This window comes from Podarcis muralis, chromosome 10 (assembly GCF_964188315.1).
Source record: "Podarcis muralis chromosome 10, rPodMur119.hap1.1, whole genome shotgun sequence".
Lineage (NCBI taxonomy): Eukaryota > Metazoa > Chordata > Lepidosauria > Squamata > Lacertidae > Podarcis > Podarcis muralis.
The window spans coordinates 45,369,786-45,393,334 of record NC_135664.1 but is presented as its reverse complement, the minus strand read 5'-3'; the positions used below and the strand labels follow the sequence as shown (position 1 = coordinate 45,393,334).

Sequence of the window (23,549 nt, the reverse complement as noted above, 5' to 3'; positions counted from 1 at the left end):
TGACTAAGTTGCATTGTGGATCCTAACAAACTGCTGCAAAAATAATAGCTTGCCTATGGAATCTGCTCCTGTGCCTTGCTTTGATTAGCATGCCACTCCTGGCTTTTTTAAAATAGCATGTTGGGGAAATGCTCTTAAAACAGATCTAAATCTACTTATTTTGCATATCTCCCGTCCCCTCCACAGATGACAATAGGAAGATAGCGGCCATCCTGAAATCTGCCACCCCAAGTTACTGCCTCTTTTGGATAAGGTTGCCCTTCTTAGATTCCTAATTTCTGGGGTGTATTTTATAGCAGCTTTACCAGTCCCAAAGGCTCCTTCAGCTCCAGTTCTGCCTCTGTACAACTGAAGTCTCCCACTTCAGACCTGGACCTGGAGAGACCTGGCCTGAACAAAGGCATTGGATTCTTATCTCATTATACATGACAAAGCCATTTTTCACCTTCTCACCCCTTGCTTTTTCCTGTAAGACCTACTGCAGTCGTTAAGAGTCGTCAACAGGCTCATCACAGCTATCTGCCAATCACCCATTCCCACCACCCTTCTGAGTAATACCCCTCCCCACCTTCTCACTATATAGAAGGATCTGGCAACTTCTGTTTCAGTGTATCTGAAGAAGTGTGCATGCACACGAAAGCTCATACCAAGAACTAACTTAGTTGGTCTTTAAGGTGCTACTGGAAGGAATTTTTTTTTGTTTTGACTATGGCAGACCAACACGGCTACCTATCTGTAACTGAAGTCTCCCACTGTTACACTTCCACCTTTTTTACCTCGTATAAACGTATTGAATAAATAACCACCCCATAAGAAAAAAAAATGGGTGGCTCACAAAGTAAATGAAATGAAAACTTTAAAAAATGTTATAGTTCATTTTAGCCTAATAAGTTAAAACAGAGGCTGAGATTATAAAACAAGTCCTTATTTTATTTCACAAAATTTATATATTGCTTGATTGTTTTTTAAAAAACCACCCTGATTTAAAGTCATAAAAGACTTGCATGAACATCTGTGTACAATTAACGTTAATCCATATATACACGTGTTTCCTATAACAATTTTGTAATAGGTGAGGTTGCCTTTAGCCCAAGACAGACAGCCTTTGAATAACGGGGGGGGGGGGGGGTTGGGGGGGGGGGCAGAGGTGGTGTGTTGCCTTTGCTTCCAGGAGGTTGAACCAGATGGATCTGTTGTCTGAAATAGAAGGGCACTGATATTCCTAAAACCCAAAAACTATGTTCAGTAACAACAAAAAAAATTCCTTCCAGTAGCACCTTAAAGACCAACTAAGTAGTTCTTGGTATGAGCTTTCGTGTGCATGCACACTTCTTCAGATACACATCTGAAGAAGTGTGCATGCACACGAAAGCTCATACCAAGAACTACTTAGTTGGTCTTTAAGGTGCTACTGGAAGGAATTTTTTTTGTTTTGACTATGGCAGACCAACACGGCTACCCATCTGTAACTGGAAGTATGTTCAGTAACGTGATACATCCTTCCTGAATGCATGCAAGCCTATTTTGACTGTTTCCCTAAGTTGCCTTGCTGATATGCTAGCATGTCAAGGAAAAAACTAACTAGATCCCTGTGACCTGAAATGCTAGCTTTCACAACTGGTACTCTCAGCATGCAGAAAGGATCATAAGAGTGGTGTCTACAACTATACATTCAAAGATGTGAATTGCTGTTGTGGGTTCTAGTAAGCCTTGGATGCAGATAAGAGTGTTTGGGTGTCTCTCCATGTGCTCCACTATGAAACCTAACTGCCTCAGATACTACAACAGGTAAAATACTTGCAGCATGGAGGAGAAAAGAGAGAAGAAAATGGTTAATTTGAAGCTTAATCAGATTTTTTCAGACTAATTTTAGAAAATCCCAGGCAAGTTAGTTTTCACTTACATATGAATATCTTAAATTTCCATATACTGTTTTAAGATGATCTAAACTTAAATTTCCAATGATTTCAAAGCATTTGGCTACCATTAAGGCTGCAACTCTGATGCAAGTAAAGACTTCCAAGTGGATCTATAGAATCAGGCAGTAGCACCTTGGAGGTAGATGGTGCATTGTCTCAGTTTTTACACTGCATGTGTGTAAAATCCCCCTTCTGACCCCACCCACTTACCCCACTTTGAGGTGCCATCAGCAATACAAGGTGAAACACTTTCACACCTGGCCTGACTCGCTGAGAAATCGTAGCAGCTGGCAATTGGCCTTTTGGCATCACATGGCAGAAGGATGGAACTTCCTGGCTTCAGGCAGCTGCTTCACAAAGCTGGCCGGCTGGCCGAGGTATGTTGTTGGGTAGACAAACCACATGACTACTCCAGAGGGGTTAATGACCACTGTGAAGTTATCAGCAGCCTTCAAGCCGGTGATAATTTGACCACTGTACACATCCTGTGCCTGAAACAGAAGGAATCATTGTGACAGGACATAGTTAACTCTGTGGGTATGTAGATTATATACAGATAAATGAATGAACATGGATATATTGCTTTGAATATACCGGATACAGTTGCTATTTCACAGCCATGATAGCAGACAAATGGAAAAGTGCTAAAACAATCTACAAGATGGATTTTGAAATGATAGAAAACTTAATTCCCCATCTCATTGTTTTGTGCCACCCCTCCACCTCAAACAAACTCTGATGGTGAGTTTCTGGTTTGCATTATAGCTTGCTGTGTAGTAGTATTCTTGATACTGCTGCAAATGCACAGTTCACTGGTAAAAGAAGCAACAAGGATATGGTGACCTTTAAAAAATGTAAATTGTGGTGAAGGCTGCTCTGTGGGGCAAACGCACCATGGGTAAAGAGCTCCATGCTAATTTTAACTCCGCTATCTGCCCCAAACACAAAAGACAAACATTTGCATGGCCAAATCACCAATCTGTTGTGTCTATCCGCTAGGCCTAATCCAAGGTAGGCAAGGGGAAGATGAATGCTAGAGGGAGGGGCCTCAAGGTTGGAAGGCTGAGAGTGAGATTTCTCCATGGTAATGCGGAAACTCTTAAGACACACCATTAACATACAGGTTCTTGAAGATGATGTGTGTGGAGTCTGCACCCCCAAAGACCACCTTCTTCCCTCTACACAGGACAAGAAGCAGCCCTGCTGGTGTGCAAAGATAGGGACTACTCCAAGATGCTGATAAGCCTTGTCTCTTTCTTACCTCATACACAGCATTCTGGGTAAAATTGAAGTGGGCCAGGGAAGCGGTGTAGCGATACGGCATGTCTGTCCTCCGACTGAAGAAAACCAGAGCGTTGGCTGACTGGGAAAGGGGGCGCAGGAACACCTCTATGCGAGATTTCTCCTACAAAAGCAGATTGAAGTTACGTGCCAATAACAGGAACACTCCTCTGGGACACACAAGGAATTTAGGAAGCTGCCTTATACTGGATCAGGCCATTGGTCCATCTGCCTCAGTATTATCTACCAGACTGGCAGTGTTTCAGACAGAAATCTACCCTAGCTCTCCCTAGAGATACCAGGGACTGAACACTGCAAATTGTTAAGTGGCTGGAAACGGGGGATATTGTTACCTATAGCAAACAGTGCTACCAATAGCAAACAGTGCTCAGTTAGGTCTAAATTGTAAGTCTACTTCTGTAAATACGCTGCAGAAAAAAGTGCACAAGCGTCTAACTGCACCCTTTAAGATTATATGCCTTGGAAGAAAGTCAGGATATAAAATGAAACTACCCACATTTGGCTCAAGTTACCACTCCTCCTCAGATCGAAAAGCAGAAGACAGCACTCCCAGCTCCAAGGGTTTACAGGCTATGCTTATCTATTGAGTTACAGGATCCAGTCCTTCCCTACCTGAAGGATTCTGCGTCCTTGAATTCCCAGGGGATCTTGGTTAATTTTGATCATCAGTTTGTTCTGTAGAATTTCTCGTGCTTGCTCAGAAATGGTGCGGAGGTCTGTGGACATGAAAAGGGGAGCAGCCATCACAGTCCATAAGGCCATCTGGGAGCGGGACTGTTCATAGCTGAGGCCAAAGTTTCCAATGATTAGCTGCAGGACAAAGAAGAAGGTTAAAACTAAGGATGAGATTGAAGTGAAGGATGAAAGTAAAAAGAGATGATGGCTCTATTCAGGGAAGGCTCTAGTTCAGTATTTGTCAACTTTGCTTCCTGGGATGCTGCTGGTCTACAACTTCCATCATCCTCAGCCAGCTTAGACAATGGTCAGGGATGATGGGAGTTGTAGTTCAACACCATCTGGGGACCCAAGGTTGAAGAACATTGCTCCAGTTCACCGAACAGAAATCAGAAAAGCTAGTTCACTTCTCTGTGATTAGGCAGACGTGTTTCTTTTTTCCAGTCACCAAACCTGCATTAAAATCTATAAATATCTGGTTTAAAATCGCAATAAAATTTGCTTTGAATTGGAGGACGTGAAATATTAGTCTCTTTCAGCAGCACTTCTGTACAGCATCTTCTGAGAAATGTTGTTTTAAAAGGTAAATCTAGTCCAGGCGCGGCAAACACAGGCCACTAGGACTATATCAGTGACATGCAGTGAAATTTTTCATAGAGGAACAGTTAGGGCCAGAGGTGCTAGCTTGCGAGGGGCACAGGGGGTCGATGCCATGTGTGTGATGTTGTGAAGTCCTGGTGTTGCACACATGGGCAACGCGCCTCCCTAAGCCAGGCAGAAGCTTCCTGGGCTTTGGGAAGGAGGCACCAGGCGAACATTTAGGGGACTAGCATAGTTCCCTTACTCCAATGACCACACGCCGCTGGACTATATGCACATCACCAATTGGACATGTTTCTAAAAATGTTCTAAGATATATTTTCAGGGACCAAGTGCACAAGTCCAGAAACGGCTACCATGCACAGCATCCGGGGAACCTCATGGTTTCCTGTAAATTTTGAAGGCTTGAAAGAAAAAACCTGAAAACGGGTGGAGACTGGTAAACATTTCAGAAGCCAAAAAATCTGTATGTTTGCATGAAGATGAAGGATTTCTTGGGGGAGGGAAATTCTGTGTCATGCGGAACTCTTTGACTCTCCACACCTTACAGAATAAATGATGCAACGTATGTTTATTTGCAAAACATTTAGAGGTCACAGAAGAGAAGGCTATGAACAACCCAGGGTAGAAGGATGGGCATTGCAGTGGACTGAAGGATTCCCAAAAAGAAACACAAAAGCCAGCTAAATCACTTAACTTACAGGCTTCGGCCCTTCTACGCAAGATGTTGAGAGCAGAGGAATTCCTGCCAACAAGAGTCTCTGCTGCATCTTTCTAACTTTAGAAATCCTGAGACAGTCTCTCTCCCTCTCTCCTAGCTTTCATGTTAAGCTCCTCGACTCAGCATTACCATGTCTGGGTCGTTCCAATGGCCAGGGCCAGACACTGGCTGAAGTACATCCTGATTGGCCGAGAACCAATCCACTATGGAGAGGACACTCTCCCAAGAGTCTTGTATATCACCATAGTTTCGCCAGAGATTACATATGTTTGCCAGGAGTGTGTAGTTCACCTGGAAAAAAAAGATGTGAAATGGGTTATTTACCAATAGAGCTGTACACTTTACGCTTTGGAGAAACAGAGGGCGAGGTGCAGTTTTTCTAGCGTTAGAAATTCTGAGACCATCTCTCTTCTAGCTTCAATGTTAACCTCCTCTGCTCAACATCACCATGTCTAGGTCACTCCAACCTGGTGCCCTTCAGATGTTTTGGACTACAATTCCAATAAACCCCAGCCAGCACAAAAAGTATGGGAAAACTGACCACAAATGGTAACATTGCACCCCGAAGCAGTACCCCAAAACAGGTGCTGCAAGCTAGGATTATCAACAGACAGAAATGGTGCCAATAGATGATCCAGCCATGCTTTTTTCAACTGGCCAACCACTCTGTGTCCCACGCGGCCAACAAGAAGCCCATGGGAAGCTCACATTGGCAGATAATGTCCTCCTCTTCTTTTCCCTGACAGCTAAATGTTTCTCAAACTTGCATCTGCAGCTGTGCTTGGACTACAACTCCCATCATTCCTAACTAGCAGTAGAAGTAGTCAGGGCTGATGGGAATTGTAGTCAAAAAACAGCTTGAGACCCAAGTTTGGGAAACACTGTTCTAGTTACTGGACAAAACCATTCAAAGAGAAACCACTTGGGGCTAATTTACACTGTAAATAAAATAAAAAGCAGAGTGTGTGTTAGACTTAGGTCAGGGAGATAGTTATTAATCTCTGGTCAGCCATGAAGCCTACTGGATGATCATCAGCTAGTCATCAACTACCAGCTTAATTTACCTCAGAGTTATTGTAAAGATAATATAGGGGGAATCAAAATAACCTATCCTGATCTTGAAGGAAAGGAGACATAAAATATCACAGACATTGTCCTGGAGGCTTTTTATTCTACCCCTCCCCTCGCCCCTGTGGTTGCCTTTGTGGATATGGAATGATGAGTCAGGGAGGACTGAGGTCTTGCTCCTTGTCAGCTGAGCTGTTTCCAGAGTGCTTCCAAAAGTGTAGCACAAGGTCAAACTGGCAGTCCTGCCTGTCTCTTATCAGCTTAAGAAGCACTTGATTGGTGGCCAGTGGTGGGCATAGATTTGTAGATTCCTGCTCACTCCACCCAAATTGTCAAAATCGGATGGGAAATTTCCACTCAGAAATTCTGAACATACTTTAAAGGACTGAGGAGGTGACCTCAGCCCCAAAGCCTCTTCAGCAAGGCCTCACCTTGGGCGGAAGTCCCCCTCGATAGGCTGGCCAGCTACAGGAATAGGCAATTGGGCGGCCTGTTGCGTTCAGAGCACTGGACATTCTAGGATAACCTTTTAGGGATAAAGAATATTCATAATTTGAAAACTGAGCAAGTTGCAAGGGGGCAGGCATGGAAACTGGAAAACAAGAAAATCTATTTGGGTTCCAAGGATAATTCTGGTGAGGTACACAATGCCGTCTCCTGTATTCTTGCCCTTGTGATTACTTGGATCCAATTGAACACCCACAATAAGAAACACAACATGAGGCATATTGTGTTATATATATATATATATATATATATATATATATATATATATATATATATATATAGTGTTTTATATATATATATATATATATCAGAAATCAAGTTATTTCCCTCCCCACTCTATTTTTTAAACAGAAAAAAAATGCCTTTCAGTTAGCATGTTTTTAAAGATGGCCATGATTCTGGTTTAAAAAGAATATCTAGACATAACATGATATCCAGTGTTAGTGACAGAGCAGACACACTGAAATCAATAAACTTGTTCACTGATTTAAATGAGTCTACCCTGACATTGATTTAGATAGCACCCTTATAACATGATTGTATTAAATTCAGATTTCCTCTTAAACCAGATTTTTTTTAAAAAAGGAATGACACCTTGTGTAACTAACATATATATATACACACCCACACCCACAGTGGTACCTTGGGTTAAAAACTTAATTCATTCTGGAGGTCCGTTCTTAACCTGAAACTGTTCTTAACCTGAAGCACCACTTTAGCTAATGGGGCCTCCTGCTGCTGCCACGCTGCCGCTGCATGATTTCTGTTCTCATCCTGAAGCAAAGTTCTTAACCCGAGGTACTATTTCTGGGTTAGGGAGTCTGTAACCTGAAGCGTATGTAACCTGAAGCGTATGTAACCTGAGGTACCACTGTATCTGAGACACACACACATCAAAAGCAGATTCAAATAATTTTTTTATCAGCAAGATCAAGATCAAGCAGCCAGGGTCAGTCCAGGCCCAGGAAGGAAGGAGATGGAGCACTGAAGGGGGCAGGATAAAGCGAACAGAGGCAATGAGGAAGCCTCAGTCCTTACCTTTAGCCTGCTGATATGCTGAAGAATAGCAGCCATCCAGCTTCAGCATATCCACTCCCCACTGGGCAAATGTCGAGGCATCTTGCTCAATCCGGTCCAGTGTTGTGCCGGGATACCCTTCACAAGTATGGGTGCCTAAGTCACCGTAGATGCCGAGTTTCAGCCCCCGGGCATGCATCTACAAAAAGAAAGAAGAACTTGAAAGATGGACGGGGAACTCCCATGGACAAAGTGTAACATCGACCGGTCAAAGCAGCTGGTGTGTTGCCATGCTTGTGTGTCTTTCCCCATTTTTATTTATTTATTTTTATTCTATTTCTACCCCGCTTTTCACTCAAATAAATCCCAAAGCGGCTTACAAACAAAAGATAAAAATTACATAATGAAACATCACGATGAAATACAGCATAAATCGCATACAATACTTAACAAATCATCAGCAAAACCATCGCAAATCACAAATAAAACAATTACCCTCTATTAACAAACAAGTAAAAAAAAAAAGCTAAACATCGGTGTTACACCAAAAATCATATTATAGGATTCTTTTTTTAAAGAATCATTTTTAATGATTTTCCAATAAAAACATCCAATTAAATATCCAATCATAATACTTGAATTAAAAAATAATAAAGTAAAATAAAAATATCAAATTATAGTCCAATTTGTATTTATTAATTAAAAATCATATTATAGGATTCACAAAGTACTACAGCGTTCATATCTATAAAATAATATTAACAGCATTTTTAAAAAGCAACAAAACAAACAAATGCCAGCTGAATTTGTACACATGCTCTCCCCTCTGCCATGACTCATAAACTATCATTCTATTCAACGCATCAAAATACACCTGCGCATAATGTTCCTGGCAGCAACTCCCTTCTGAAGGATCCTTGTGATGGAGGTGGTCAGCACAAAGACTCTCTCCCCTCGCATACTTTCTGCCACTATGACGCTTCCATTTTGATAACAGAAAAATGGAATACCAGATTTGCAATTTGGAGGTCAGGGGATACTCTGGAGTGTGCTTAACTATGATTAAAAATATCATTAGTTAACATAGCTACATGATCAGTGTGGGAACGAGAAAATACTTGTAAAATCAGATTCGGCCCTTAAAACCTGTTTCCAGTTTTCTTAGGGAAAACGCCTTAAAATTATTACACAGATGGCATAGGACTTCTTTGCAAATGTCAAAAATGTTTTATTTCCGCATCAGAAAATTCTTTGGAGGGCTTGCAATAAACTTGGTACATATTATCATTTATGGTGGACTGAATGGCAGCTAGTGCAAGATTTTTGGAATTCAATTTTGACAGAACTATTTGTAAAGAAACAATTGTTTATTGTCCAAAATTAATGTTACTGAATATTTTTGATGATACCAATGTCAAAATAATTGGCCTCATATAGGATATTGGCAGCAGAAAGTTATTACAACTCAATGAAAAACCACCCAAAAGCTTACAGTGGATGCTTGGTACCGCTCACTCTGGAATAGAGCTAATATGGAGAAAATTCCTCATAATTTCCCTATCTCTCACTCGCAGCCCATGTTCAGAGCTTATGGGACCCATATCCAGTGCTAGTTTCTGTTTCTCACTGAGCAGCTGCTGGGAGTCACAGGACTCTGCTTACATTCCAGAGACCTTGCAGTCTCAAGGGAAAGGGAGACAGGATGTGACACTAGTGGTTTCCTGTTTCCTTTGTTCCTTTGTTCAGTTGCTCTCTGCTCTCACAGGGAGAGGATGTATATTTCTTTGCTCTCTGCGTAGCTAGAAAATAAAGCATAGCAATGTAGCCCAAACCTCTCGTCTCTTCCGCATGCTGTTTTGGGAACTCTGCTGGGACGACATGCCTGAGACCTTATCAAAGGATCAGGTCGTCAATTAATCGTCGGGAGGCGATTCCGAACATGAGCCTTTTATCAGCTCGATCGAATGGAGATTCCGACATCCAGTACATGCTTTGGGGATGTTTCGCACAGGACTTTTCTCCTACGCTCAGCGTAGCTCAAAAATGAGCATCAGAACAAAAGAAGTGCTTGCTAGATCACACCAATGGCCCATCTAGTCCAACATTGTGTTCTCACCGTGGCCAACCAGATGCCTGGTCAACCGTGGCCAATTCTCCTGCCCTGTGGTCTCCAGAAACTGGTATTACTGCCTCCAACCACAGAGGGAGAATACATCCATCATGGCTAGCAACCATTGATAACCATCCAAGTTAGGGACGGTCGCTGCCTCTTGTGGGAGTGAGTTCCACAGTTTAACTATCTGCATTCCCATGACTGCAGAAATGCAAGCATGAGCCAGGTGGGAACTGGATACAACTAACAGCAAATATTTGTGATTTGGACAGCACCTCCCTGTGGATCCCCCTCCCTTCAGATGTCAAGGAGATAAAGAGCGACACAAGTTTTAGAAGACATCTAAAGGCAACCCTGTATTGGGAAGTTTTTAATGGTTGATGTTTTATGATGTTTTGTATATGTTCTGAAAGCTGCCCAGAGTGGTTGGGGCAACCCAGCCAGATGGGCGGGGTATAAATAATAAGATGATGATGATGATGGGCAACTCTGCTCCTGAATCCAACAGCTGTCTAGTTCATATTCTGCTTCTCCACATGACTAGGTCTAGGGATGATGGCCCAAGCAACTGTTGTTATTACCTTTCTTGCCGCAATCCAGGTGGGCCCGGGAGATCAAGGATACTAGAATTAAATGAAAGCTGCTTTTGAACTGGAGGGAATGTTCTGCAGGCTATTCTGAATAAGCAAGATGAAGCCACCAAAGGAACAGGACCTTGTTGCTTTGGGGACTTGTGATTTCACAAGTTTTTTAGTCCTCACTACTGATGGCTAGAAGGGGATTCTTGTTGGTTGATTGACTAATTGAATTTATATACCGCCCTATATCCGCAGGTTTCGGAACTTGATATATATATTGATATATGAAAGCACAAAATACATTCTTAAAAACCACGGATGGGAGATGCCCCGGATCTTGCTTCACCACCAGGAGTTATGGATCACTCACGTAATCTGCTAAGGCTTTGATGCCGCTAGGGAACCTCTCAGGATCCGGAATCAGCTGCCCTGTTGAATCTCGCTCTTTTGCCATCCAGCAATCGTCTATATTGACATACACGTAGCCCAGCTCCCTCCAGCCGTCTGCTGCCAGGCGATCTGCCATGTCCATGAAGAGTTTTTCACTGCCCCACAAAGAGAAAAGCAAGTTAAAAACAACATCCAAGTGACCCTGAACTATTTGTGGCCGCAGGGAACAACACGGAAGCGACCACCCATGCAGGGCTGTACAACCAAGGCAAGCATGCAGTTGCCTATTTTCACCAACAGGTGGCAAGCTTTGCCCATGAGAGCTTCCACAGCTGGACAACAAATTAAAATGGAAGTTTCGTATTGCATTTCATTATTGTTTTTATGTACTTAATGTACAATAACAAAACTCAACTCCCTCTCCAATGGTTCTCCTAAACCTGTGCCACTGCCACTATTCAGTCTCCTTTTTCCCCTCTGAACACTTAACTCACCGATAACTGTACAGGCACGGTACAAAGACAGTCAGATACAAATGTTAAATTTAACAAAGCTGTTTATGTTTGTTTATTACAAGATTAAGTCTCCAAGCTTCTCTGGTGATTTAAATATAGGATTGTTTCTCTAAATGAGTATATGCTTTGTCAACTTGTTGCTGCCACTTTAAATACCAAATGCTTCTATTCAACTATTAATGTTAAACTAAGACAGCTTTAACCAGATTGACCTTTTATCTTCTCCATCTCAGTTATGCCTGTCATACACAACAACTGAAGGCCGTGCTGGAATCCTCTTTTTCCAACCCTTTTCTGTAGGTTTGTCTTGTTGTGCCCCAAATATCTTCCCTCTGGCTTTCGTACTGGACACCGTCTCACTGAAAAGTCTAAAGTTTCACCTAGCAAGTGAGTTATATATTCCTTCTCTCCTTCTTTAGCATACCGAGAATTTGAACATACAGATGCCAGTTCAGGCCTCAAGCAACAGTTAAACTGACTTTGTCCAGACCAGACAAAAACTTCCCACATCAAACACAATGTGCATTACAAATAAATGTGCGTTACAATGCTAACGTCAGAATACATTACACAATATTAAATCTTTATTCAAATAAACAAGATTTCTTAGCAAGCACTTGAACATAATGTTGTATTATCCAGCAGTGCTCTTCCTCATGGTCAAGATCCTTCTAATGTTTACACAGAAGTAAACTCCACTCAGCAAACATCCCTCCCAATGTAAAACATAAACTCACTGCCCTTTTATTTCTCCACACTGAACATAGCAGAGATAATGGCATGGGAAATGTGCCTGGCCTGTGGGCCTTTTCATGAAGTAGTGATTCTGTAAGCAGGTATCGCTGGGTGGGGCCCCTTAGGCAGGTGGTGAGAATTAGTCCCCCAAGTGGGACCAGGCGATGGGGCTGGCTGGCTGCCAGGATACCCCAACCCCTATAAATATTCAAGTTAACCTGCCGAGGGGAGGAGAGAACATGTCATGGATGAGACTCTTGTTTGCTGTTCTGTAGCTGGGACGCAGGTGGCGCTGTGGGTAAAAGCCTCAGCGCCTAGGGCTTGCCGATCGAAAGGTCAGCGGTTCGAATCCCTGCGGCGGGGTGCGCTCCCGTCGTTCGGTCCCAGCGCCTGCCAACCTAGCAGTTCGAAAGCACCCCCGGGTGCAAGTAGATAAATAGGGACCGTTTACAAGCGGGAAGGTAAACGGCGTTTCCGTGTGCGGTTCTAGCTCGCCAGAGCAGCGATGTCACGCTGGCCACGTGACCCGGAAGTGTCTGCGGACAGCGCTGGCCCCCGGCCTCTTAAGTGAGATGGGCGCACAACCCTAGAGTCTGGCAAGACTGGCCCGTACGGGCAGGGGTACCTTTACCTTTTTTTTTTAGCTGGTGCCAGAGAAGATGTCAATAAAGCCTAATAACCCGTTCGGTGCCTGTGAGTGATTAGTAGCTTGGAGGGAGGACTTGGGAAAGCGACCCCCTCCTTGACAGGCCCGTCAGAATTCATCAAGCCTACCACCAGCTTGTTTGTTTTTTAATGTAAAGTTGAAAAGTGGAGCACAGCTAGTGGGTATTCAGATGGCAGCATAAAATAGAGATGGACGGAAAGTAAAATGGGCCTTCCTCGAGGCATCCTTCCTGCAAAACAGATCCAGCTTTGTGTGAAATGCAAAGGGACTTCACTCCTCCCCTCCCTTGCCCCTGCCACACATGTTTAAGCTGCAGAGCTTCCAAGGCTCTTCCACTTACCTGATGCAGTTCTGTGGATCAGTCTTGCAATCAATATTGCAACGGAATCGTTCCCATGCAAGCCACCCCATTGGAGGTGTCCTCATGAGCCCATTCTCCAGGGCCAGGGAGGTGCTGACTAAGGCCGCAAGCAGTACAGACGCTATGAGCTTCATGACTACCAATCAATAAATCAACGCTGCAGAGTGAGAGCAAATAATAGTAGTTTTCAGTAAGAAGGTTATTGAAGGTAACAGCAACCCCACTCCACAACCCTCTTCGCTTTTTGCTTCACAGCATACTTCAGTGAAATGAGCAAGTCTCCAATTAACCATGGCTTACTGTCATGTCCAAACCGGTGAATGATGGTAGACCTATTTCGAACAAGCTGAAATCTTGAACTGCCTCAGATTGTGATTTGAGATCTTGGCTCATTTCCAAAGATGATAACCCTAGTTTCCAGGTGTAGGATGGAACACGAAACTACATTTCACTGAGATGGATCACGAAGGGATGAGGGAAGGGGAACAAAGCACTTGTGCACATCTCAGTCTATTAAGCAAAGGTGTAATTATCCAAAGACACCCCTACTTGAACAGTACAATCAGTTGTCCAACACGATCCAAACTTTACAGTACAACACATGACTCAAAGTGCTCTCATTCCATCCAAGAGCCTCTAGCTACCACCAGCACAATGCTCTCCTGTGCTATCAGATATTATCTAGATCCCCTGCCTTTCCGATCATTTGCCTTGCATTCAGAAGGCCTCTTGTTCAACCCCCAGCATCTTCAGGTAGAGTTGTGAAAGATTCCTTGTCTGAAATCCTAGATCGCTGCTGCTAATCAATGTAGACAATACAGCACTAGATGGAGCATTGGCCAGACCTGGTGTGAGGCAGCTTCGTATGTTCCAGCCCTGCAGTTCATCATCATATATGCCATCAAATAAATATGAGCCGCCATCTGGTCCTACTACTCTTGAAGCGCTAGTCATTCCAAAGATTGAAATCACAGCACAAGGCCAAAGCACATATTGACAAGCAGCCTTGGTCTCAAGGCCAAACAGGTTTGTAAACATCCATGGGAGGATTAGAGGTTAAAGAAAGGCAGGATGCAGCTATAGTCCCTCCTTGCATAGTGTCTAGTTTGCAGCTTGCAGTTTAGGTATATCTAAGCATGACCTGCCCCAGTTTCTGAAAGTTAGACAAACTTCTGCCTGCAAGCACATGACCTACCACTGAGCCTTCAGAGAAGGGTGTAGCGGGAAGTGACACATGCAGATAATATCTGACAGTATTGGGGAGCAGTAGCAGCTAGTGGGTTCAGGATGGAACGCCCAAGTTTCAGAAAATTAGATAAACTGGCGCAACAGCTACTGAGACAGAATCTGTTTCCCGATGTTCAAGTTATCCGGTGTAATGTTGTGTGATGCCATATGGCCTAGCTGTCGTGTAGTATCATCTATGCTGCCATAACCCTATTATGCTTGGCAGCAGAAAGAACAGGGTGCTGTGCAGTTTCTATCCCAGAGCTGTTGCAGTAGCTCCCCCAGCTGTTACAATGGCTGCTACACAGCCAGGTGGCCACCTAGAATGCAGATATGCCTGAGCTTCATGGAATTTCAACCACCGCCTTTCTCAGGAGGGGAAGAGTCAGAACAGTGGAGCAGCTGGGAAGCTGCATAGCTCGTTTTACATTCCTAGCAAGTCAATTACACGGGTCCTGCCTATTTGATCATCCCCAACCAGCCCAGTCCCCATGAATGAGACCACAGCGGTCTTGCAAATATGGAAATGCTAAGGAAAACTTGCCCTCTTTATGAAACTCTAAAAAGTCCTGGGTTATTTCATGATCAAATCTGAACAATTAGCAACATTCCTCATATCAGCTTCCATGATCAATGTTAAACAGATGATTTTTGATAATTATCCCCTTTTCTTGTTTTTTAGTTCAGAGTTTTGCCCCTCTTATTGCAAGAACTCCAAAAGAGAGTCCATTCCTTGCCAGCCTAAGATATTTTCTGCCCCAAGCAGCGTCATCTGAAAAATCCCAGTGATGCACTCCCAGAATTCTCTGCAAAGGATCCTGGGGGTAACTTCTTTGATCTCAAGCTGCTTCAGTGCAAATAACTCCCTGGATTTCTTGTGTAGTTGGCCTGATCCTGATTATAATTTCAGTTTCAAATTCATTGCAGGCAAAATTATGAGAAATGTTTAATCCTAAAAAGGGATCGGACTATCACTTAGACTACTCAACCACTCTGACATATGATCCAGGTAAACTCAACCACTCTAAAGAATAGACAATGTCAAACGTAAAAAAACTGGGGGTGGCCAAGGAGTCATGAGGTTACTCCTGAATAAAAATAATGTCCCTGTTATCCATTGGATAATAAACTCTGTACTCAGATAAGAAATGACCTTGAGAATCTCTACTCATGGAATGAGTTATTATTATGTTCCATCATAATGGAGGCACCATGCAGAAAAAAATTCATTTTAAAGAAGATCAACACTTGAAGCTTGTGCAGCTTTTTTTTTTTTTATCTCTTAGCTGCTGAGGAGCAAGTGTTGTGCTTAAAATATAGCAGTGTAAATGCAAAACCATCTACTGCTAAACATCAGCTAGTCGATATTTCACTAGAGGTAGCCAGGTGGAGAAGTGGAGCCTTTCTAGAGTGTGGAACGGACTTTCCAACCTGGTGTCCTCCAGATAGTTTAGACTACAACACCCATCAGGCCCAGCCAGCATGGCTAATAGTCAGGAATGATGGGAGTGGCTGGTGTGGCGCAATTACCGCAGGTGGAATTACAGAGCAAGAGGAATCATGTATTCCAATCAGCCACTGCTCAATGCAGGATCTGCAGTGCAAGAAACAACAACAGCAACAGCCCTAACGGAATTATCTCCAGTGACAGAGCATCTACCCCTTCCCCCTGTGAAGGCAGTCAGCTCCCAAGATTTAGCTGAAATTTACTAGCCCTGCCTTCTGGAACAACAGAGAAGAAGTTTAGAGTACAGGCAACAAACTATTACACAACCATAAGAGTTTGAACACACACAAACACACACACACACATTACTTGGCTATTACTATTCTAGGTGGGTCAAGAGGATGCAGAAGTCAGCCTGTATTTCAGATGTCACTTCATGAGATCTTACAGCAGCCTTTCCCAACCTGGTGCCCTCCAGATGTTCGGAGGACTGTGCTGGCTGCAAATAATAGTTCATCTGGCGGGCGCTATGTTGGGGAAGGCTGCCTGGCAGGATCTTTCCCAAAATGCAGTTAAGAACTTTGCTAAAGGCAAAGCGATGCATTGACTGGGGGAGGGGGAGCATAACTACGGCATTATTGGCTGTTCACACTTTGTGTTGTTCCTTGTCACGTTCTGGAGACAAGATTCTGATCGCAGAGAAGAGAGACATTTCATTCTCAAGAGAAACGGGTAATCCCGGTAACCTCCTCCCCCTGCTCAGCTTCCCTGTCTCCCAGCCGGGGAGCCCCAGCAAAACATTCACCTCTCCAACCCGCCAGACAACGACTCCTGGTCAAGTCACGCGCTTACCATGCACGACTGCGAGCCACACTTGAGCATAGACGACCACACCAGGTGCAAGGACGAAGGCTCAGGAGAGGCTGCTGCAAACCGCGTGCTTCCTGCTTTCTACTGGTCACATGACCAGCTGGCCCGCTTTGCGAGCCTGCTGATCTGAGTCCTATTAGCACCGAGGCTGGTTGGCTGCAAGCAAATGAGGAAGCAGCAGCAGCAGCGCGGGGATGGGGCGGGCTCCGTCGGCTTGCTCATGGTGGCATATATGGCAAAGCTTACTCAGCGGAATAAAGGACTGAAATTCGTGCATCTCGCCCCCACAATAATAAATATTGCTCTCTCCAATCCATACCTCCCTCTTGGGGCTGCCATACGACCGGATTATCCCGGACATCAACGGGGTTTCAAAGGCGGAATTGACTTACTGGGGGGAATTTCCGAAAGGCGGCGCTTTGTCCTGGATATTAGGCTAGCTAGTCAAGCGAAAAATCTCGGGTTTTGGAAAGGGAAAAAAAACCCTCAACATGGGGTGTCCTAGTTTTTACTTCTTCAAATATGGCAACCCTGCCAGGAGACTGCCCTTTCCCAGATGCTTTAGCAACATACCCGCCTCAAAACTTCCTTCCCCCGCTTTATTCAAATCAGTGGATGCCAAAGCAGTTCACAACAATCAAAACTGCAATCATGCAACATTCCAATAAAACATTAAATCAACACCAGCCTGAAACGGAAGGTGCTGGAATTCAGGATTACTGTCTGGAGAACTTCGGCAATGTGCGCACGCGCTTTTTTAATAGTGTGTTTGACAAAAAGGAAAGCTAATTTTCTAAGACTTCTGTTGCTTTCTGCTAGCTTGGCCCATACTGAGACCCCGAGATAACAACAGTGGGCTGATTCCACGCCTTGAAAAGACTAGGCAGGCGGGCTGTGCTGGCGGGGGCTGATGGGAGTTGTAGTTTAAAATGCATGCAGGTCGGCCAAGGCGGTTGCAGCAGCCTGTCAAGGGTTGGGAGGCTGCAAGAGGCTGGCGACCACTTCCTTAACTTCATGCTGACCGGAGGTCATTCTCTGTTATGTACTGAAGTTTTCACCCTGGGCCAGCAGGGGGATACTGTAGATAGTTATGCAAATAAGGGATAGAAAGTGACATCCAGTGATTGGATAGTTTTAGAAAATTGTTACAGTTACCGGTAGGTTGTACTGGAGCTCTATATAACCAGGTTGACTGAGCCCTTCAGTTCAGTTCTGTTCTGGCCTGTGAATAAACAAGAGCTGTTTGAAGAATCGCTGTGTCTTCTGATATGTTCACCCACAACTTAACATTCTCCTATGCCCTGCTTGGCAACGTCCTCTCCCTTGTCCCTTTCCTGCTTTCTTGGTTGCTTAAAACATATCAAGGACTCGCGAAACCTTGGCTTCGCTGCCGCCTGAAGCGTTTCGCCTTTGCAGTCCTCCGGAATTAAGATTGCTGGAAGAAATATCAACAACCTCAGGTATTCAGATGACACAACCTTGATGGCAGAAAGTGAGGAGGAATTAAAGAACCTTTTAATGAGGGTGAACATCAAAAAAACGAAGATCATGGCCACTGGTTCCATCACCTCCTGGCAAACAGAAGGGGAAGAAATGGAGGCAGTGAGAGATTTTACTTTCTTGGGCTCCATGATTACTGCAGATGGTGACAGCAGTCATGAAATTAAAAGACGCCTGCTCCTTGGGAGAAAGGCAATGGCAAACCTAGACAGTATCTGAAAAAGCAGAGACATCACCTTGCCAACAAAGGTCCGTATAGTAAAAGCTATGGTTTTCCCAGTAGTGATGTATGGAAGTGAGAGCTGGACCATAAAGAAGGTTGATCGCTGAAGAATGGATGCTTTTGAATTCTGGTGCTGGAGGAGACTCTTGAGAGTCCCATGGACTGCAAGAAGATCAAACCTCTCCATTCTGAAGGAAATCAGCCCTGAGTGCTCACTGGAAGGACAGATCCTGAAGCTGAGGCTCCAATACTTTGGCCACCTCATGAGAAGAGAAGACTCCCTGGAAAAGACCCTGATGTTGGGAAAGATGGAGGCCACAAGGAGAAGGGGACGACAGAGGACGAGATGGTTGGACGGTGTTCTCGAAGCTACAAACATGAGTCTGACCAAACTGCGGGAGGCAGTGGAAGACAGGAGTGCCTGGCATGCTCTGGTCCGTGGGGTCATGAAGAGTCGGACACGACTGAACGACTAAACAACAACAACTTCGTGAGTCGGGTGCTGTTTGTTTTCTGACTGAAGGGCTTCCTTCTAGTCCTGTGAAATTGCTGCATGCGGCAATGTGATGCCCTCTGGTGACTATAAAGTAGCATGTATATGTTTTTAAAAGCCCATTCTGCATGTCCTTTGTTTATGTTTCGCACAACTTTAGCACCGACACGTTAGTGGCACCGCCAATATTACACTTCCAGCTTGACCCGAGCTTGGAGTTGCTGTCAAGGAAGACCCTAGCATAATAAGCAAGTGTGGCTATGGATGTAAGAGCCCTTGGGAGATCCTTATAAATTAGCACGATCATCAAGAAAACTTGTTGTATGTCCTTGCCCTGCCCTTTTTTTTTCTTTTTTTCTTTTTTGCCTTTTGCGACGAGCCCTGATCCAGCTCTTGCAAACGCTCGGGTGGAGGGTAGAGTGAGGAATATACCATTTCTCAGTAAAAATATGATTGTTTGGGATAAAGGATCTGGGGCGCGGGGGAGCAATGCAGATACTAGGAGAGATGTGGATGTTGACTATTGAACCCATTTCACAGAGTTAAAGGAAAGATAGGGTCATGAAAGGCTTTGAAACATCCAAGGTATAAGATTTAATCATAAAGGTCTGAGACGGTGAATCAAGTCTTCCGTGTCTGATTCTTCTATACGTGGCTTCCAAGACCTCAAGAGAAAAAGCAGAGCAGTTAGGGAGGGGGGTAGGAATGGGGGAATAAAAAAAGTAAAACCTCCGCTCTGTAATGTGAGGCGGGTTGGAAAACGTGGATTGTTAAAGAGCCATCCCTGGGTTTGCTACTCCAGAAGCGATCTTGCGCTCCGGGTTTTGCATTACGAAATTGCTCTAAACCAATAATAGTCAGAGCTCCGCAGAGAAAGAGGGAGGACAAAACAAAACAGTCGCTTTAAAATCAACACGTTAATTAAAGCAGGGGTAACGGGGTACGCCGAAATGGATGAAGAGGTTAGAGATCCCGCGTTGGAACAAGGTAAGGTTAGAGATAAAATCTGTCCCCTGGCTTTCAGAGCAGGCCTGCTCTCCCCGAGTTCAAAACCATCTTCCGCAAGCTCCGTTTATAGGGAGACCCCCCCCACTCCACCCCACCCTGGGGACTAGGCAGGCAGCCTGAGTTCTGGGGCTTTAAAAAGATCTCCATCTCCTCCCGAGAGCTTTCTGACTCTGGAGACTCAGTTCAGTTGGCCATTAATCCAACTTGCTGTTACTCCAGTCAGCTTGATTGCTCTATGTATAAAAAGGGGGGAAACATCCGAATGTGGTTTCCATTCCAGCTTCCAGAAGAGGGTGCCGCTATTGATTGAAGAGGCGAAGATCTGCTGTTTTAATGGCAGTAAAAGCTAAGTGAAGTTTGCAACTTTTGTCCCTTGTTTTAGCAGAGCAGGGTACCTAGTGGCCTAAGACGAGACTGCAGCACACATCTACCCATGGAAGAAGGCAGATCCATCAAAATCCAGGCTTTGGGTAAGACTCTCTCTGCTCTCTCAAACAGTATAGATGAGCTGGAATATTGACTAAAATTATATTCCGGGTGTCACTGGGGCTTTAAAATATCACTTTTTGGTGCAATCAGGAAACCTGTCTGTCTCTATGCTCCTCAGGGGACCCTTATGGCAATGAAGCTGAACGAGCGCTGCGTGGCACATTATGCCACTTGCGACTCTCCGGCAGACCACACGGGCTTTCTGTGCAAGCGTGTGGAGCGCCGCCACCACCACCACCACACCAGTTCCTACCACCGCTGCTGGTTCATCCTCAAAGGCAACTTGCTTTTCTACTTCGAGGAGCAGCAGAGCCGTGAACCTCTGGGTCTCATTGTGCTGGAGGGCTGCACAGTGGAGCTGTGTGAGGCCGCTGAGGAGTTTGCCTTCGCTATCCGCTTCGATGGCAGCGGTGGCAAGGCCTATGTGTTGGTTGCTGATTGCCAGGCTGCGATGGAGGTTTGGGTGAAGGCCCTTTCCAGGGCCAGCTTTGATTACATGAGGCTCGTGGTTAAAGAACTAGAGAAGCAGCTGGAGGAAGCGCGGAAGAGCTTAGTCACCTGTCACAAATCTCCAAAGAGACCTTCCTCTGGCTGGAAGCGACATCTTTCCAGTTCCACAGCAGTACCCCTCCAGGAGCACCCTGTCATCTCAGAAAATGGGTACTCCACATGGGACAACAGTTGCACTGTTGCAGGAGCTGTTTTGGACCATGATGTGGGGTATCTGAAACCCCCGCCTTTACCCCCTCGCCGAAGACCAGCTTGCAGCAGTGCAGGTGGAATGCCTGCTCCAGGCCTTGGTTCTGCTGTGCAGGAAAGCCCAGTGTCTCCAGAGACAGCCTGTTTCTCAAAGTTGCACGATTGGTACGGTCAGGAGATAGCCGAGGCGAGGATGGAATGGATGCAAAGCCAGAATGTATTGTGAACATATTGAGGAAAGTATTTTGGGATGTGGGGAAGAGGGAGGGAAGGAAAGAGAAAAATAGAAGCAAAACAAGTTTTCACAGACCTCTTGGTGCACTTGTGGATTTGCTCTTGGCCAACAAAATTGCCAAAGAACCTATATTGCTTTCTGGAATAGTGGATTGCAAATATGTGTATGTTCTAGGTTACTCTCAAAATATAGTCTGCCCATGGGGATCTTGAAATGCCTAGAATATCTCTGAAAATTAACCAGGCACCATCTGTATCTCAAGCAGTGTTAGCAAAAGGCTATGGCATACTTATTTCACTACTTCTTTCGCACTGTGCTGTAAAGCTCAAGTTGGCACTCTCATGTTTCAAGTGGCTTCTTAACACATGAGAGGAATCTGAATTTCTGTTGAGCCATACAATTCAGTTAATGACATTCAATCTATATATTCCAGTTGCTTTGAGCCTTGTGTTAAGACTAATAATACTAATCATTTATACAGCACATTTCAAATATCCAATAATCTTTACATACATTACATAAAGGTTACTGACAACAATCTGAAAAGGTGGGCTAGTATATTTATCGCCATATGGAGAGCAAAGCAAATTGCCTAAGACCACCTCTTGCCGAGGTGAAATTTGATCCAGTAGTTTCACACTATTAGTCACAGTGTTGCCCTAGAGTAGTCATTATAAAATGCTTCCAAGATCCATAACTAAGGAATCCCCCACTTTTGGGGCTTTTGCTACCTTTTAAGTCAGTATTTGAAGATAACCTCTTCAAGAGGCAACATGTCCTAGATCTGAGTAAGTGAACCAACAAATTAGGGACAGTTGCTCCCACATACTAACATCATAATGTGTGACCATTTAATTACACGGAATGCCAGCAGTGGGCAGAGCAGATGTTAGCATTGTACTGTAGTCTAGTTTCTACATGCACTTGCACATATCTTTCTATCCTCCAACTAGACAAGCAAGAAGCATTATTGGAGTTCAAGAACCTGCTCTAGCCAGGCAAACACAATCAGGGTGCAAAGCAGAGCCAGGGAGGGGTGTGGTTTGGGGAATGTTCTAAGGCCCTATGGAGAAACCTGGAGAGCCACATTTGTCCCTTGGCCCTGTTGTTCTGACCTATAAAATAGTCTCCAAAGGAAGCCGCTAATGTGTACATAGCCTGACTAGGGTGAAGAACAGTATAAACCTAGACTTTTCAGCCATCTCAACTGCAATCACTGAGTTGTGAGTTTTGTTGTCATAAGTCCATGAACTTCAATTTAAATGATGCCAATAGGCACTGGATTCCTGTTCTCTGGTGTCCAGTATACACTGCCTTTATATCATATTGCTGCATTCTGATTTTTGGGATCAGGTTTGTTCTTTAGCATTCTTGCACATTAGTGACTTTAACTATAACTAATTGGCCAACCAAACCATTGTTTACCAAGTCATCCTGGCCTCAGACCAGTGCTGGTAATAACCAGTTGCAACGTTCAAATGGAATGACTATCCCTGCTGGGAGGGAAGAACCACCATGACCGTTTTTAATATGATAAAATCAAGTTACCATGGCAAATAATATGTCACTTCCAACAGTGAAAATGGTTAATGTTTTGAAGGAAGATAGTAATATATCCACTCCAAAGAAAAAAATTATGATCTGCAATAATGTTAGCAGCAGCCAGAATATGCCTGCTAAGGTCGTACAACAAATGGAAGCTAATAACTTCATGGTGCTCTACATACACCCTTGAATTACACTTTTTTGTATGTTTGCATGGGTTATGTTTTAGACTTAAAACAAGAATATACACTACTGTTTCATAGTTATTTGTAGTACAAATTTATTCTTGAATAAACTTTTTAATATATATATTGTAGTGTTTGGCTGCAAAGTGATGAGAATGTGTCTTGAGTTCCCTCCCTGGGAGTTCTAACATAATTAGTGTCCTGCAGGATCAGACCAAGTATTTACCTAGTCTACTTTCCAATGTACCACAGATGCCAACCAGATACCCAGTCTGGCAAGCCCTCTGCTGTTCTGTAGCCACAGCCCCCTCTACACTCGTAGGTAACAAATTTAATTTATTTACAGATTTATATACTCTCTTCACTAAAATGGTCACAGGGTTGTTTACAAAAATAAAGGTAATGTAAAAACATGATGCACAATAAACAGAAATATTAGGACAATTCACACACACACACA

The 23,549-nt window shown here is 44.1% G+C and overlaps 2 protein-coding genes across 4 annotated transcripts; one reads left to right on the top strand and one right to left on the bottom strand.

The window, feature by feature from the left end:
- Positions 1-1,836: 1,836 nt before the first annotated feature.
- Positions 1,837-16,836, bottom strand: NAGA (alpha-N-acetylgalactosaminidase). The gene is made up of 9 exons (XM_028746712.2): positions 16,695-16,836; positions 13,148-13,325; positions 10,871-11,045; positions 7,831-8,008; positions 6,717-6,811; positions 5,347-5,508; positions 3,834-4,031; positions 3,181-3,324; positions 1,837-2,410 (listed from the first exon to the last, which is right to left on the bottom strand). The coding sequence occupies exons 2-9, from the start codon at positions 13,300-13,302 to the stop codon at positions 2,228-2,230; spliced, it is 1,290 nt and encodes a 429-aa protein (XP_028602545.2). The 5' UTR covers positions 13,303-13,325; positions 16,695-16,836; the 3' UTR covers positions 1,837-2,227.
- A 2,898-nt stretch (positions 16,837-19,734) lies between these two features.
- Positions 19,735-23,213, top strand: PHETA2 (PH domain containing endocytic trafficking adaptor 2). 3 transcript variants are annotated; one of them, XM_077934923.1, is made up of 3 exons: positions 19,735-19,915; positions 20,322-20,406; positions 20,516-23,213. In XM_077934923.1, the coding sequence occupies exon 3, from the start codon at positions 20,553-20,555 to the stop codon at positions 21,348-21,350; it is 798 nt and encodes a 265-aa protein (XP_077791049.1). In that variant the 5' UTR covers positions 19,735-19,915; positions 20,322-20,406; positions 20,516-20,552; the 3' UTR covers positions 21,351-23,213. The 3 variants fall into 3 exon arrangements, with proteins under 3 accessions (XP_077791049.1, XP_028602101.2, XP_028602102.2); XM_028746268.2 differs by having other exon boundaries at positions 19,739-19,915; positions 20,544-23,213; XM_028746269.2 differs by having other exon boundaries at positions 19,739-19,915; positions 20,319-20,406; positions 20,544-23,213.
- Positions 23,214-23,549: the final 336 nt, after the last annotated feature.